Source organism: Leuciscus leuciscus (assembly GCF_965113295.1).
Source record: "Leuciscus leuciscus genome assembly, chromosome: 17".
Classification (NCBI taxonomy): Eukaryota; Metazoa; Chordata; class Actinopteri; order Cypriniformes; family Leuciscidae; genus Leuciscus; species Leuciscus leuciscus.
This window is the reverse complement of record NC_138741.1, coordinates 36,219,140-36,233,591: the sequence shown is the minus strand read 5'-3', so window position 1 is coordinate 36,233,591 and position 14,452 is coordinate 36,219,140. Positions and strand designations below refer to the sequence as shown.

General features: G+C 38.0%; 1 protein-coding gene across 4 annotated transcripts in view; it reads right to left on the bottom strand.

Annotated features, from left to right (window-relative positions):
• LOC309479489 (uncharacterized protein) overlaps nucleotides 1-14,452 on the bottom strand; it is a 53,708-nt gene extending 39,256 nt beyond the window's left edge. Inside the window, exons 1-5 of one of the 4 annotated variants that reach the window (XM_082143678.1) lie at nucleotides 14,230-14,452; nucleotides 13,265-13,499; nucleotides 11,974-12,028; nucleotides 9,521-9,719; nucleotides 637-692 (exon numbers count right to left, since the gene is read on the bottom strand). In XM_082143678.1, the coding sequence (XP_081999804.1) occupies nucleotides 637-692; nucleotides 9,521-9,719; nucleotides 11,974-12,028; nucleotides 13,265-13,309 (355 nt within the window). In that variant the 5' untranslated portion in view covers nucleotides 13,310-13,499; nucleotides 14,230-14,452. Of the gene's footprint in view, nucleotides 1-636; nucleotides 693-9,520; nucleotides 9,720-11,973; nucleotides 12,099-13,264; nucleotides 13,578-14,229 lie in introns of those variants that run through there. The other 3 variants (XR_014199228.1, XR_014199227.1, XR_014199229.1) reach the window with 3 other exon arrangements.

Genomic DNA, 14,452 nt, shown 5'->3' with positions numbered 1-14,452 from the left:
TATTTGATAATTATTTATGAATTACTAATAAGTTCCCTATATTTTCAGTTTCCCTCAGTCATTGCCTCAAACATGAATTTACTCAATGGCATTCTATGCTGAGGAACACACACACACACACACACACACACACACACACACACACACACACACACACACACACACACACACACACACACACACACACACACACACACACACACACACACACACACACACACACACACACACACACACACACACACTACTGTATATAAAATATAAAAACTAATCTGAGGTTAGTTTTGTATGACTGTTCATTAGTAGTTACTTCTTAGTTATTTTTCTTGAACCTTAATTAGTAGATAATTAGTAGTTCTTCTTCAAGAGTTATGACAGAATTCATTATTTATTGATTAACTAACTGTTACTTAACACAATCATAAAAATATATTACATACTGATTAGTTAACACATCTTCCTCAGTAGTTAACAGTAGTGAAGAAGTAGTTAATGAATAATTACCTATTAGTTTTTCAATAATTACTTATTAGTTATGCAGTAAGTAAGATACAGTATTCTAAAGTGTTACCCAACTATGTATTAATTTGAGCAACTCCACTCCTAACCTCCAAATAATGTCTTGTTAACTAATACCTGTTTGATGTGCTTCCTTTCTTTGGTGTGCTTGCTTCATCTGGAACATCCCATATCTGTATAAAAAAAATTAAAAAATGTTTTTTAAAAAAGTCACGTGTTAAAATGAGTTACAATTAAACGTTATATTTATGTAAGGAGACATGGAATTAAATGCACCCACAAAAGTGTCACTCTCATAATGTGGACTGTGAGACTTTACGTGCACTTCATTGTCTTCGCTAGAAGAATCCCTGGTACAGTCTTCAAACAACAATGAAAGTAATGAAAATTCACTTTGATTTAAACCCATTCATGTAAATAGTCTTTTATACATATGTCTTTGTAAGATTTTCATTAAATTAAATATGCTCACCACTGGCTGAAAAGTCTTGAAATGTGCTTATAAACAGTGTTATTCAATGATAAGCCTTCCCGAGTGCCTCTTTGTACAGCTGTAGTTTGAAAGGGCTTTTTGTTCCTGGAATGTTTTTCACCTCTGAAGCATCTGGGTCCAGCAATACATAGCAATACCAGAGCCCGTCTACGGAGAGCCTGGCCACTCCCTTTTAAGTCCTATCGTACCGAATTTTGGTTGTAGTTCCACCAGAGTTCCACTGGGGGCGATCGCCCATGAGTGCAAAATGAATGGGAGTCTATGGGGCAAGACGGCTAAATTTGTCTCTTTCACCCGATTGCCGTTGAGAAATCTCAGATTTGATTTGAGGTTTTGCAAGTTCAACATGGGTTATAGGTCGAAAGTTGAATGAACAAGTACTTGGTCTGTGTACTTTTTGATCATTTCATTTCCTGTTTGGAATGGAATAACGAGAAATGAAAACCAGCTCGTTTATTCGTTTTTTTAGTTTAGCTTAAAAAACGAAAAATTAGATTTTGGCTCGATTTTTCATTTATGGTTTAAAAGTCGGTTTATGGGTTCGATATTTCATTTGCACACATGGGCGGCGCTGAAACGCCCCTTTCATCTGATTGGTCAAACCGCTCCGCCTTCAGTAAGCTATGAGCTTTTCTTTCTGTCAGGCAGAATAAGAGTCAGTACGAGTGCGGCACTGACAAATGCACTTTAATAAAATAATGTCTGAAACCACCACTCACTGTTAACTACACACAATATTTGAAGCAGAAATATGTTGCTGGTCACGTAATTCGTGCTGCTGCGATTTGCAAGCGACCCCATTAATGTGAACTACAGTATGACAGATTATATTAGCATATTTCCCATTGATAAATACAGTGCAAATAGTTCCGTCTCTTTGGATAAAAGGGAAGTGGAAATAAAAATCAATAATAGGCTGAACTGTACCATGATAATATGTCTTTAACATTTACCACTCTACACAGCAAAATCCCCAGTGTTAAAATAACACCTACAGTGTCAAATTTAACACCAGCAAAGTGTGTATATGTGTCCACCAGGGCTCCAGACTAACTTTTTTCACCTCCGTCCTGGAACCGTCCTGAAAAACGATTTGAACCGTCCTAAAGTGAATGTCAACCGTCCCAAAATAAACATGTTGTTTCTGTACATTGTTATTATCATCTATAGTTGTTAGTTACATAATAAAAACACCATTAAAATGTTTATGATATATATTATTATATTTATTTAGCTCCATTCAAAGTAGTTATCTGTAAACAGGTAAAAAACAGATTTAATAAAAAATAACAGGAGTTAAATGCTATATGTATTCATGCAGAAAAAAAAAATGCTTCTTTTTTTTTTTTTTTACATATACGAAAAATAAGATACAAATACATACAGCTCAAAACGTTTTTGAGTTGGTTGGATTAAAAAATAACAAATAAATACTGGTGACAACATATCTTAAAAATATCATCATTCTTTATTCTTTCAAGCAGCAGTAGGGGTGCAACGGATCAAAAAACTCACGGTTCGGATCGTTTCTCGGATCAGAGTCACGGATCGGATCATTTTTCGGATCAGCAAAATTTAATTTAATTTTTTTATTAACACTTTTAAATTATTAAATTAAAATATATAAAATCATCTTAAAGTGCACAAGGCATAATATCTTCTTTTTAACATAATTCATGAAAAACAACTTAAAGTGCAACATAAAAAGGCATCTCCTTCCTTTAAACATGGACCAATGCTTTATGTGTTTCCACTGTCATATAGGGCTGTCAAAATTGCTCAAAAATGACGTTCGAATATTCCCTCTAAAAAACACATATTCGAATTAGTCGAACATCTGGTTGCGCATTTTGTCAATGACGCGCATTAGGCCTATGTCAATAACAGGACAAATTAATACAAAGAGACATAACTACTTGTATATGTAGTTCATTTAAGTTTAAACATATTTGACAACGTATTACCTTGCTCGCTCGCACTCGCAGGCACTCTTTCTCTCTCTCTCTCGCCGTCACCCATGCTGCGTTCACACCAAACGCGAATAGAGCGTCTGGCGCGAGTGATTTCAATGTGAAGTCAATGTAAAGACGCGTTTACGCACGTCTGGAGGTTTTGCGGCGCGAATGAGGCGTCACGCTCTCTGCGGTTCATAACGCTCGCCATGACCACGCTGTGTGTGGACTGAACATGCGCACAACTTTTTTTCTCATAAATCAATCCGCGGATCACGTGAGTGCCGAACCGAAGATATTGATCCGAACGGATCACGGATCAATGATGATCCGTTGCACCACTAAGCAGCAGACATATTTATTTGTATGAATTAAATATAATGAATCACTATTAAAGCTATTAACGAGCAGTGAATGCTTTTCTCTTTTTCTTTTGTTGCTTGATCAATATTAAGGACACAGACCGCATTAGGTTTTACTGTCACTTTAAGACATCGGATCATGTCCAATGACATGCGGATCCAATTGCACTGATGCATATCCGATACACTCAAAACTGTTTAAGACATAACCAACATAGTTTACGTGAATACTCTCCAAAACGGACATTTAGACATATTTGTGTGTATTTGTCCATTCAGACACGAAAGAGAGCTCAATTCAGTACTCGCGCGGTGTATAGGTGTCTCTGTGCATGGCTGCACGCTTCGGGTCGGGTGTGTGCGCACAGAAAACCGTACCGAATAGAGCTCTTTTTTTGCTTCGTCACTTTCATTCAGATCTATATGTCTGCTCTACTCATTCTCCCAGATGTTAAAATTTTTTAACGTTTTATGAGACATGCAGCGCATATCAACCCCTTTGCCGCTGGGTAGATCAGCACGTCACAGTACAAATGTGCGCATCTACCACAAACGCAGGACATCAGTTCTGACTGGATCGCTTCCCAAATCGTCACTATCTAACATTTTTGTCTAGTTTTTATTCGTCATGGTTTTTGTCATTCAAAACTAGTTTTATTTAGTTATCGTCTCGTTTTCGTCTGTGAAAATAAGCCATGTGATAGATGTACCGCGAAACAAGTCTCCGGGTGAGTAGCCGGCCAGTGATAGTAACTATAGTAACAGCATGAGAAGACGCGCTCAGTTGTAGTCAGCGCTTGGTCGGTTAAATTTGGCATTTTCTAAGTAAGTTACCCTAATAGGCTAGTAATAAATGAACACACATACAAAAATGTCTTTCGTCCTGTAGGCGTCCTGGAGAATATTTCTGTTGGTCCTAAACACATTTTCTATCGTCCCCAGGACGATATGACGCCGTTAGTCTCGAGCCCTGGTGTCCACACTACACAGTGTTACATTTACACTTTTGAAAGTGTTCATTTTTTAACACTAATTTTCTGTTAATTCAACACTGTATATTGTTAAAAGTTAGCACTATTCAACACTTAACATTGTTGTTTTTACACCACACTAGTGTTAGTGTTAAATTACAGTGTTATTGAGTAATACTTTTTATTTTAATTTTAATACTTTTTAACACCAGTGTAGTGTGAATACAACAACATTAAGTGTTAAAATACTCTTCAGCAATAACATTATTGAGTGTCAATACCAATATGCTACCTCTAGCACTGCTTCCAATCCTACTAAAGACAAATGGCAGAAAATGTCACAAAAACACTTTATTAAGGTATATTTACATCAAAAGGCAGGTAGGCGTGTGTGACACAGCCTATGGGCTATAAATAATTTTGAAAATTGAATAGAAATAAAGTTTATATTTTTGAATATAAGCATGTGTAGCCTACTCAGTTTGCATTAAAAGAAAGAGACAGAAAAGAGAGAAGCCAGAATCAGTGAATGTAAATTAATACTGACAAAATTACCAGGTTTGGGATTAATTATTATTATTATGAGAAATTGACTCCGGCTAGAACTTTAATGCTTCACCAGCCTCAGCTCAGACCCTCAGACTGGTCTGCTTATATCTTTTCTAACTGGTCAGACTTACTTTCCCAAAAAAAATCCATCGACTTGAGTTATCTGAGTAATGAAGGCCGTAATACTTAATGCTGTCCACTAGAGGGAGCGACAGGATAATACGTGTTTTCTACTCTCTTTCCCTGTTTGCATCAGTTTAAATGACAAATAAATGCATTAATTTCATTCATAATAGGCCATATCTGTGTATCCACTCTCTAGTTTATTTTAAGATATTGTTATTCACACTGGTTTATTTAATGTTTGTCCATCTGGAACTTTTATTTGTCATGAGCTCTGTAGTCTACTAGAAAAAAAATATGACTCAACAACACAAACTCTGTTTTTACTCGGCAAATTTCTTTTTCTTTCAAGTAAGCTATAGCCTACAAGTTATCCTGCTTTTTGCCATGGCTTGCCATACTGCCCAGAATAAACAACATTTTCCCCACACGAGAAGTTTAAAAACCCTGCATTTAGTTTTTTGTGAAGACGAGCGCATATTTTACAAAGGTTCCAGTTCTGTTTAGATGGAAATATGGCTGCAATCCACTGTTCTGGGATCAGTCACACACAGATGATGACCTTGCAGGGGCTTCAGGCCATATGTACAGTGTGACTCCTCAACCACAAACCAACGAATTGAAAGCTGGTGGTCATACTTCAGAAAAACAAAGGTGTAATAGTCCACACAGTCATGATATTTAGGGGTTTTATTTAATATACCTTTTCTTGCAGAATTTTTATTTAGTTTGAATCTAATATTCAATTAAAACACGTTATAAGAAAATAGCCCATTCATTTTATACCCGGCTTCACAGACAAGGCTAGTCCTAGACTAAATTGCATGTTTGAGCTGTTTTAAATGAGAACGTATCTTAAAATATGTCAGTGCAATTGTTTTTTCACAAGATGCACACCAGTAAAGTTTTTTTCTGGGACATGTTTATAAATATATATTCGGAGATCAACTACTTTTGACTGACAAAATTCCTGCTTAAAGGTACGAGTAAAATGCAATGTTCACTTAGCAGAGAGTTCCAGTGATGATGATACTTCAGATGTGTACACTTGGTTTGCTCTTTGCAAGAAAATGAATGTTTCGACTGATGCAAATGTAGCATTTGTATACCACTAATATACACTGAGAAATAGTTTCTTAATGTGGAAAGGGGATTGTATCATGTGTAAGCATTAGCATATACGTTCTATCTTTAAACAATGTTTTTTCCACCTTACAAGGAAGTCGAAAGTCGTTCAGTTGTGTATTTAAGCCATAGACTGTAAAAAAATATGGACGTAGTGTCCGTGACATCACCCGTAGGTTTCTGAAGAGCATTTTTGAAGCCTAAAGTGGGCGGATTCGGCCGTCGCCATCTTGGCCTCGTGTCACCTTACGTCACTCCTGGATAACAGAAAATGGGCAAAGAGGCGGGGCGTGAGTAGCCTGGCTACCAGAGTTAGCTCAGGGAGGTAATGCTATATGCTACTGACAGTACCAAGTCTGCGACTGCACAGAGCCTCGCGCTAAAGTGACAGTTGATGATGTAAAGCCAATTAAAAGTTCCTGTTTTTGCCCTTCGAAATATTATAATAGTTAAAAGACATGGCTACAAGTGAGACTGTGTATCGTGATTCTGTACTATTCTGCAAGTTGAAAATGTATTATGCAGTAACTTAATATGAGAGAGTGTGTGTGACAGTGATTTATGTGCATAACAGTTACATGTCAGTACACTTTTTTATAGTCTATGGTCCGTCAGCGTGGCATCGCTCGTCAAGTTCGTAGAGAGCTTATTCAGTCCATTTTAAATTCTGATTTGGCCGCCTCTCAAATGAGTTAAACCATAGATATATTACCTATGAAGTTCAAGTACGTTAAATGCGCTAGAAATCTGCGCTCATTCAAGGATGTGCATTTATTACATGGACGGAGAAAGCAACGACACCTGCAGGATTTCATCTGACGGTACATAAGCATATTATAATCTATCTGTTCCGTGAGAGCAGAACGAACAAGCCTTTATATCTATAGACGTTTTTACATCTGAAAACTAAAAAAAATCAACGAAATTGTCAGACATCCATTAGTGCATGTTCACAGAGGAAAACAACTGAAATACAGCGCTGGTTGTTCTCTTGAACGATACTCGACGACAACGACGGAATCCTAAGCCGTGGGCGAAGTAATGGGTGTATTAAATAGTATGAAATAATCCCTAGAAAAGCACAAACACTGCAGAGATGGCAAGTTCAGCAGCTAAAATTTGCTGAGGTGAAGTGACGCAGGCACGCAGCTAATAGCAGACAAACGGCTAGCATTGACATCAGTGGGAATCCACCTGTCACTCAAAAGTGGACACACCCTTAATTATGCAGAACTTTAAATATTAATCAACTAAACGGATGAGTTATAAAAAAATTCACCCCCTCACAGTTGTCATGAAGGGCAAAATTAGCTGTATAGACCAAAGCCACATAGAGATCCAGGCTGTAAACATGTTTTTTTCTGCTGTAAAGTTGGTCATTTTAACATGGGGGAGATACAGATTTGACTCACTTCTGCAGCCAGCCTCAAGCGGCCAGTCAATGAATTGCAGTTTAACTCACTTCCGTGTTGGTTTCAAGAGAGAGACGGGGAGGTTGCCGCTTGATTTAAGCTCAATCTTACTGTACTACGGCAGAGAAACACGGAAACGCATAGACCTGGCATGAATATAACATTTTCTCAGAGTTGCTCTCCTGACATATAGACCTTGAGGCTGGGTAATAAGCTGAAGATGGCACATATTCTGTGGAGACATCAGAAGATGAAGGTAAATCTTGCTGCTCAAGTTTTCAGCAGCAGCGTTGCAGATGCCCTTGAATTCTGCAACAAGGAACTTCACTTGCCTCAGTTTCATGGTTCAGAGGAAACCGTCGAATTTCTGAGAACAATCGACTTAGCTTTTGATGTTCTCAACAGCAGGAACCCTCTGGCAAAGGGTTACAAAGCTCCTTCCAAAGTTGTAATAAACTTCACATGCTGAGTCTGTTGGAGAGAGCTGAAAATGTCCTTCTGCAGCTCAGAGATAGCTCTGGGAGACATCTTCATGCAGGTCCTAGGAAAACGGGTCCCATTGGATTTGTTGCCAGCTCCAGAAGCATTTCCAACATTTTTAAAGAGCTGGTTGAAGCACAGGATGCACCTTGTAAGTATCTCCTCACTTACAAACTCAGTCAGGATCATCTTGAGCTGTTCTTTTCTGCAGTTAGGGCACGCGGAGGCTACAACAACAACAACCCTACAGCCCGACAGTTCAAAGCTGCGTACAAACGCCTCCTAGTGAGACATCAAGTGAAAAATGGAACCGGGAACCGTCTCATTAGAGATGGAACCAACATGTTGGCAGTGACAGTCGGTCCAGCTTCTCGTCAATTTGATGTCACACCAGCACTCCCTCTGGATTCTGACCACGACTACAGCATCTCACATTATGTCGATTCAATATCCGAGTTCAAGGACGCCGCTATCCATTACATTGCTGGATATGTGGTGAAAAAGATGAAGGAGAAATTCTTGTGCATGCCCTGTTCTGTTGCACTGAGTTCTGATCCAGTATGCATGCTTTCATTGCCCTGAAGAACAGGGGAGGCTTACAGAATCCACCAACAAGCATTGTGGAGGTGTGTAAAGCCTCTGAAAGGTGCTTTCAAAGACTACTGAATACTAGTGGAGGAAAGCTTCCTCAAGGAAAAGGAGTGACAGCTGCCATTATAATTCAGGTTCTGAGTGATTGTGCTGACAAGAATATTTTTTCAGAGTTGCACGACCACATGTTTGAGACCAGTGTTGAGGACAATCATGTTCACACCTTGGTTAAGATGGCAGCCTCCATGTACTGCAAGATACGCCTTCATCATTTGGCAAGGCGAGAAACTGAAAAAGTATCAGGGGCTCTTGTGAGAAGGAGGATGAACAAATTAATACTTTTCCATCCCCAATAGTATGGTGTTTTTAGTGCACATCTTCCTGTTCAAATAATGTTTACAGCACTTTCTGTGTGTATCGCTCACACTCAGAGCCGGCTCTCCCTATAAGCGAACTAAGCGGCTGCTTAGGGCCCCGCCGCCACTAGCGGGCCCCCTAACTACAGATGGTACTCGCCGGTGCCGCGGTTTAACAGTCAACCGACCGTGTAAAATCGTTGTCTTGGAAATTTGACCGCAAAAATGAAACGAGTCTATCCATCGGGTGCAGAAAAAAGGAAAAAGAAAAAAAAGGAATCCCATTATAGTAGAGCTGCTACTCTAACGAAATCCAAATTTTAAGCAGTTTTTACTGTAGAATTATTTTGAATGAATTTTTGAACTTCACATTACACAATGCACAAAGAGCCGCCTATTGCATTTTCTGCACAATTCGCGGTGCTATTTCACGGCAGTCTCGGAGGGTGCGTTAAAGTGGACATTATCCCATCATAGTAGAGGCACAACTCCAACGAAATCCACATTTTAAGCAGTTTTTACTGTAGAATTCTTTTTGTATGAACTACATGTAACGTGTAACAATGTTCAATTTTTTTTTTTTTTACTGTAAGTCGTTCCCGCCGCAGTGAATCAGCAGGACATCCGGGGCTGCTCTTCCTCTAAGGGACCGGTAGAAGAAAGGAAGGAGTCCGTGCCATCGAAGTCCACCCCAGCCAAACCAGTGAACCTTGGCCCCTATGGTCTCTCTGGCCCTCTCTTCCCCACGACGAATGTAACTGCTGCCCATGATCCAAATCACTGGACCTGTTAATAGCATACAGCAATCACAATCAAAACATTGTTTTGTCAGTACACATATTTTAACACACACAAGTAACTTGTGTCGGCCATTGATTTCTTTCTATCCAAACAAAACAGAAAAAAATGATATGCAGATTAGGGGTGACCCCGAATAGTCGAAGATTCGATGCTTCGATTGGAGGAGCCTGATTCGACTACCGATCTCACGCTCGAATCTTCGCTGAGGTGTTATGAAACGAGGATCATGCCACTTTGGCTATATGAGGGCGCTCAATGTCTGATTTCACATAGAACTACCGGTTTTCTGTCAATACGTTAATATTCAGCCTATTATGATAATGCTGTATATAAAATGTGCAAAGAAAGAAGCTTTCTAAATATTTTTTAACGTGCGTGAATAAATGCAAACACCCCGTGACAGATTTAAGTTTCACTTTCAATCCGTGACCGACAGAGGAGCGTCTTGGCGGCAAGGATTTAAATCTTTAACAATGTCTGGGATAAGAAAATCTAAAGTGTGGATCATGTACACCATCAGAAAGGATATTCTCCAAGGCTGGATTTAGCATCAGGAAAACCAGTCTTTCACTCTGTCTGTGTCCGCTGGAGTCTTTTGTGCGCGCGGATAAAATACATTCTAAAACACTTAACGTGAAAAACGTTTAACGACTCAATCTCCTAAAATAGTTAAATAAAAAATATAGGAGGAACGCATTGCGTTCATATTCTGGGTTCATCTGCTTCTCTGCACATAAAGTGTGTAGGCTACTGTGTACATTAAGCCACGTTAAAGTGCCTTTAAGCGTTTTAAAAGCTTTTTTCACGTTAAAGGAACACTCCACCGTTTTTTGAAATAGGGCTTATTCACCTTCTTTCCCACATTTAGATAGGTGGGCAAATGCATTTTTGTCTCAGTGCATGCATTGTTTTAGTTTGACAGGGTCGGCGTGAGCTTAGCTTAGCATAATGAATGGAATCCTTTGTTGCCAGCTAGCATGTCCTGAATAAAAGTGATAAAAAAAAAAAAACCCTACCTAATTACTTCTTGTGGCCTGCGTATTCACAACAAGTACAAATAGTGATGCAGATTAACACTAGGCGATTTCCTAGGCAGATATTGACTTATATATTAAGGACTATATTAGGGGGAAGCACAGGCGAAGCACTGCTACTTGGGCGTGATATCTCTGCGCCCAAGTAGCAGTGCTTCGCCTGTGCTTCCCCCTAATATAGTCCCAAGTCAAAATCTGCATAGGAAATCGCCTAGTGTTAATCTGCATCGCTATTTGTACTCGTTGTGAATACGCAGGCCACAAGAAGTAATTAGGTGGGGTTTTTTTTTTTTATATCACTTTTACTCAGGACATGCTAGCTGGCAACAAAGGATTCCATTCATTATGCTAAGCTAAGCTAGCGCCAACCCTGTAAAACTAAAACAAGGCATGCACTGAGACAAAAATGCATTTGCCCACCTATCTAAATGTAGGAAAGAAGGTGAATAAGCCCTATTTCAAAAAACGGTGGAGTGTTCCTTTAAGCATTTTAGAATGTCCCGTGGAAAACCAACTTGTTAACGTTGGCCGGCAGAAGTGCGATCATGGTTTTCCTTAATTTAACTATTTTAGGAGATTGAGTCGTTAAACGTTTTTCACGTTAAGTGTTTTAGAGTGTATTTTATCCGCGCGCACAAAAGACTCCAGCGGACACAGACAGAGTGAAAGACTGGATTTGTTCTCTCGATCAGGTATTGGGTACAAGTGATTTCAAAACTAGTTAATAAAAAATTAGATTTTTGGATGCTGTGAACATGTTTAGCTAAAAAGAAATTTTTTTTTTTGCATGTGAAATGTAAATCCTGTCTGCAGTGTGGACTTTCTGGAGTTATTAATGTTATTTCTTAGTTTTATTGATCCAAAATGTTTTTATACATTTTCTTCTATATCTTTGTGTGATTTTCTGTACATCGCGGCTTTGAAATGTTAAAGCCCCGCCCCCATACACATGATTCGACTATTAGTCGACTATAGGCAAGACTTGACGATTCTGATTCGACTATGAAAATCCATAGTCGGGGACACCCCTAATGCAGATATACAATAAAACACAAATTAATTGCTCTTATCTGTTCATTGAAATAATAATATGACAGTATAGGTATTACACAAGGGTAATTTATTATTTTATTCTCTCTTACGGTCAATGTGTTGCTTTCAATATTTGACTTTAATCTAAATTACACTATAGCTACATGGCTTACCTTTGTTGTTAGGCATGGTGTAGTGCCACTTCAGTCCAGCTATTAGTATTTGAACCTATGAGGAAAGAAAAATGAAAAGGGCAACCATTAGTTATAGATGTTATGGGTGACATTCGTTATTGTCCATCTATTATCTATATGTTATTAAACAGGCCAAAGCAGACGCTTTTGTCCAAAGCGATTTACTGAATAACTTTTTTATATGACTGATTCGTCCATTTCTCTTGTGATGTAGATAACAGTTAACGCCATTTTGTGGTTATATTCGGCGACCATTAACGTTATACAACATCATGTGCATCAATTAACCAGAGGTGGGTAGAGTATCCAAAAACTGTACTCAAGTAAAAGTACAAGTACTTATAGAAATATTTACTCAAAGTAAAAGTAATAATCATATATATATATATATATATATATATATATATATATATATATATATATATATATATATATATGAAGACTTCAGATGCAAAAGCCTCTGAGTGCCATCTGAAACTTTCTTCTAAAACAAGCATTTTTATCGAGCTTGTATATTTAAGTTCAGTAATTTCACTTTAATGACAATTAATAGGTACTTTACATTGCCATTTAAGTGAAATAACTGAACATAAACATAGCTTGATAAAAATGCTCTTTTAGTAGAAAATTTCAGATGGTACTCAGAGGCTTTTGCATCTCTTGCATTTAATTTAAATGACTATTATTATCATAAGTAGATAGGCTATCTTTGCAACAAAAACAGAAGAGACAAGCATTATTTCTGCCATCTGTAGCCCGAAAATCATTGCCTGTCCTTTGGTTTGTATAATAGTAACTTATACAACTACATTTGGATTATTAGACATGTAGAAATAAAGTGAATCTGCAGAGTGTTGCATTCAAAGGCATGTAATTGACACAGAGAAGAAAGAGTTAAAACTCTCCACATGTGCTCGCGCTCATGACTGCTACTGAACATCTGAACACAAAAAAACAAACAAAAGTACATCACCGGATCTTCTTCTGTCTGTTCTCCAAAATATAATCAAATGTATATTTCTGCAAGCATGTTTAAACTGGTTAACTGTGTCTACGGCAGGCAAAGGCATTCGTTTTCAAGTCGAGTTCGCACGCCACTGCGCAACAATACACACAAACTACCGCGGGATGGCGGGTGTTCATAAACTGTGAACAATGGTAGCTTATTTAATGTATAAATTAATGTATATGTCCAAAAAAACAGGTAATGTCATACTTTCTAGTAGTGCTATTGTGGCGTAATAATCTGTTTGGTTGTAAAATGTATTACCTGAGTGAAATGAAATCGAATATATCGTCCTGTGGAATCATTCATTCACAGACAGCATACGAAGATGTTCAACTAATAAAGATCTTCATCACTGGCAAAAATATGATGCATTTGAAGATATTTAGAAATAATAATTAGAATAATTATTAATATTGACAGTTGCTATTAAATGGTTTACCTCATCCTTTAGAAAAGGTGCAGTCGGCAGGCCATCTCTCTCTGAACTCCTCAACTACTGTAAATACATAATGAGCAAACATCTCATTTGATATGACAAAACATACAGTTGATTATAAAAATGATAAATACCAGAACATGTTCACAAGTCCCTAAAGGCCAAGTCAAGTCTTTGTACTTAAGCAATATTTAAACAATATTTATTTCAGGAAACCTAGTTATTGTAATTATCAGTGTTTTGAACTTTCAAATTTCTACTTCAAAAATGTCTAATATAGCACATCAATTATTACTTAAATCATTAATTAATTAATGAATTTAAAATAAATGTATTCACAATAAAAATTATTATTTTTAAAATACATAACATTATGCCATTTGGAATGCAGGGAGAGTCACCAAAAAAAAAAAAAAACTAAACGTGCTGTGTATTTTGAGCTATTTGAGTTGCCGTAGTTTGCTGTAGTTCTAGGCAGTGATGGGTAATGTAGTCTTCCAGAGAGCGCCGGCGGTAACAAACCCTTTGTATAAACAAGCGATACAGTGAACAACACAAAGAACAATATTCCCGTCAGTGTGTCGTTAATACACACCAGTGACTCTTTAGAAACGCTGGATTGAATAGGCAGGACACCGCTAGTTAACAACAGCATTGACAAAAGCACCCAAAAGTGTGCGAAATCGGCAGCACTGGTGAATTAGATCAGGCCATCAGTTTGGGAAGAGCACAATATACATTATATATGACAAATAACATACAGTCGATTATAAAAATGATTAACACATACCAGTGATTCTGCAGAAACGCTGAATTGAAGGCAGGACTCCGCTACCGACTTCTCACCAGCAGCAGACAGACACGTGACCGCCGAGGAGCTGAAGTCTCAAACTGCGCATGCGTTCAGGGTTCAAACTGCGCACGCGCTTGCAAAACATGCGAACTTCAATGAAAACTAAAACGATTTAGTTATAGATTTAGTTTGAACAACAAAACATTGTACGTTTTCATCA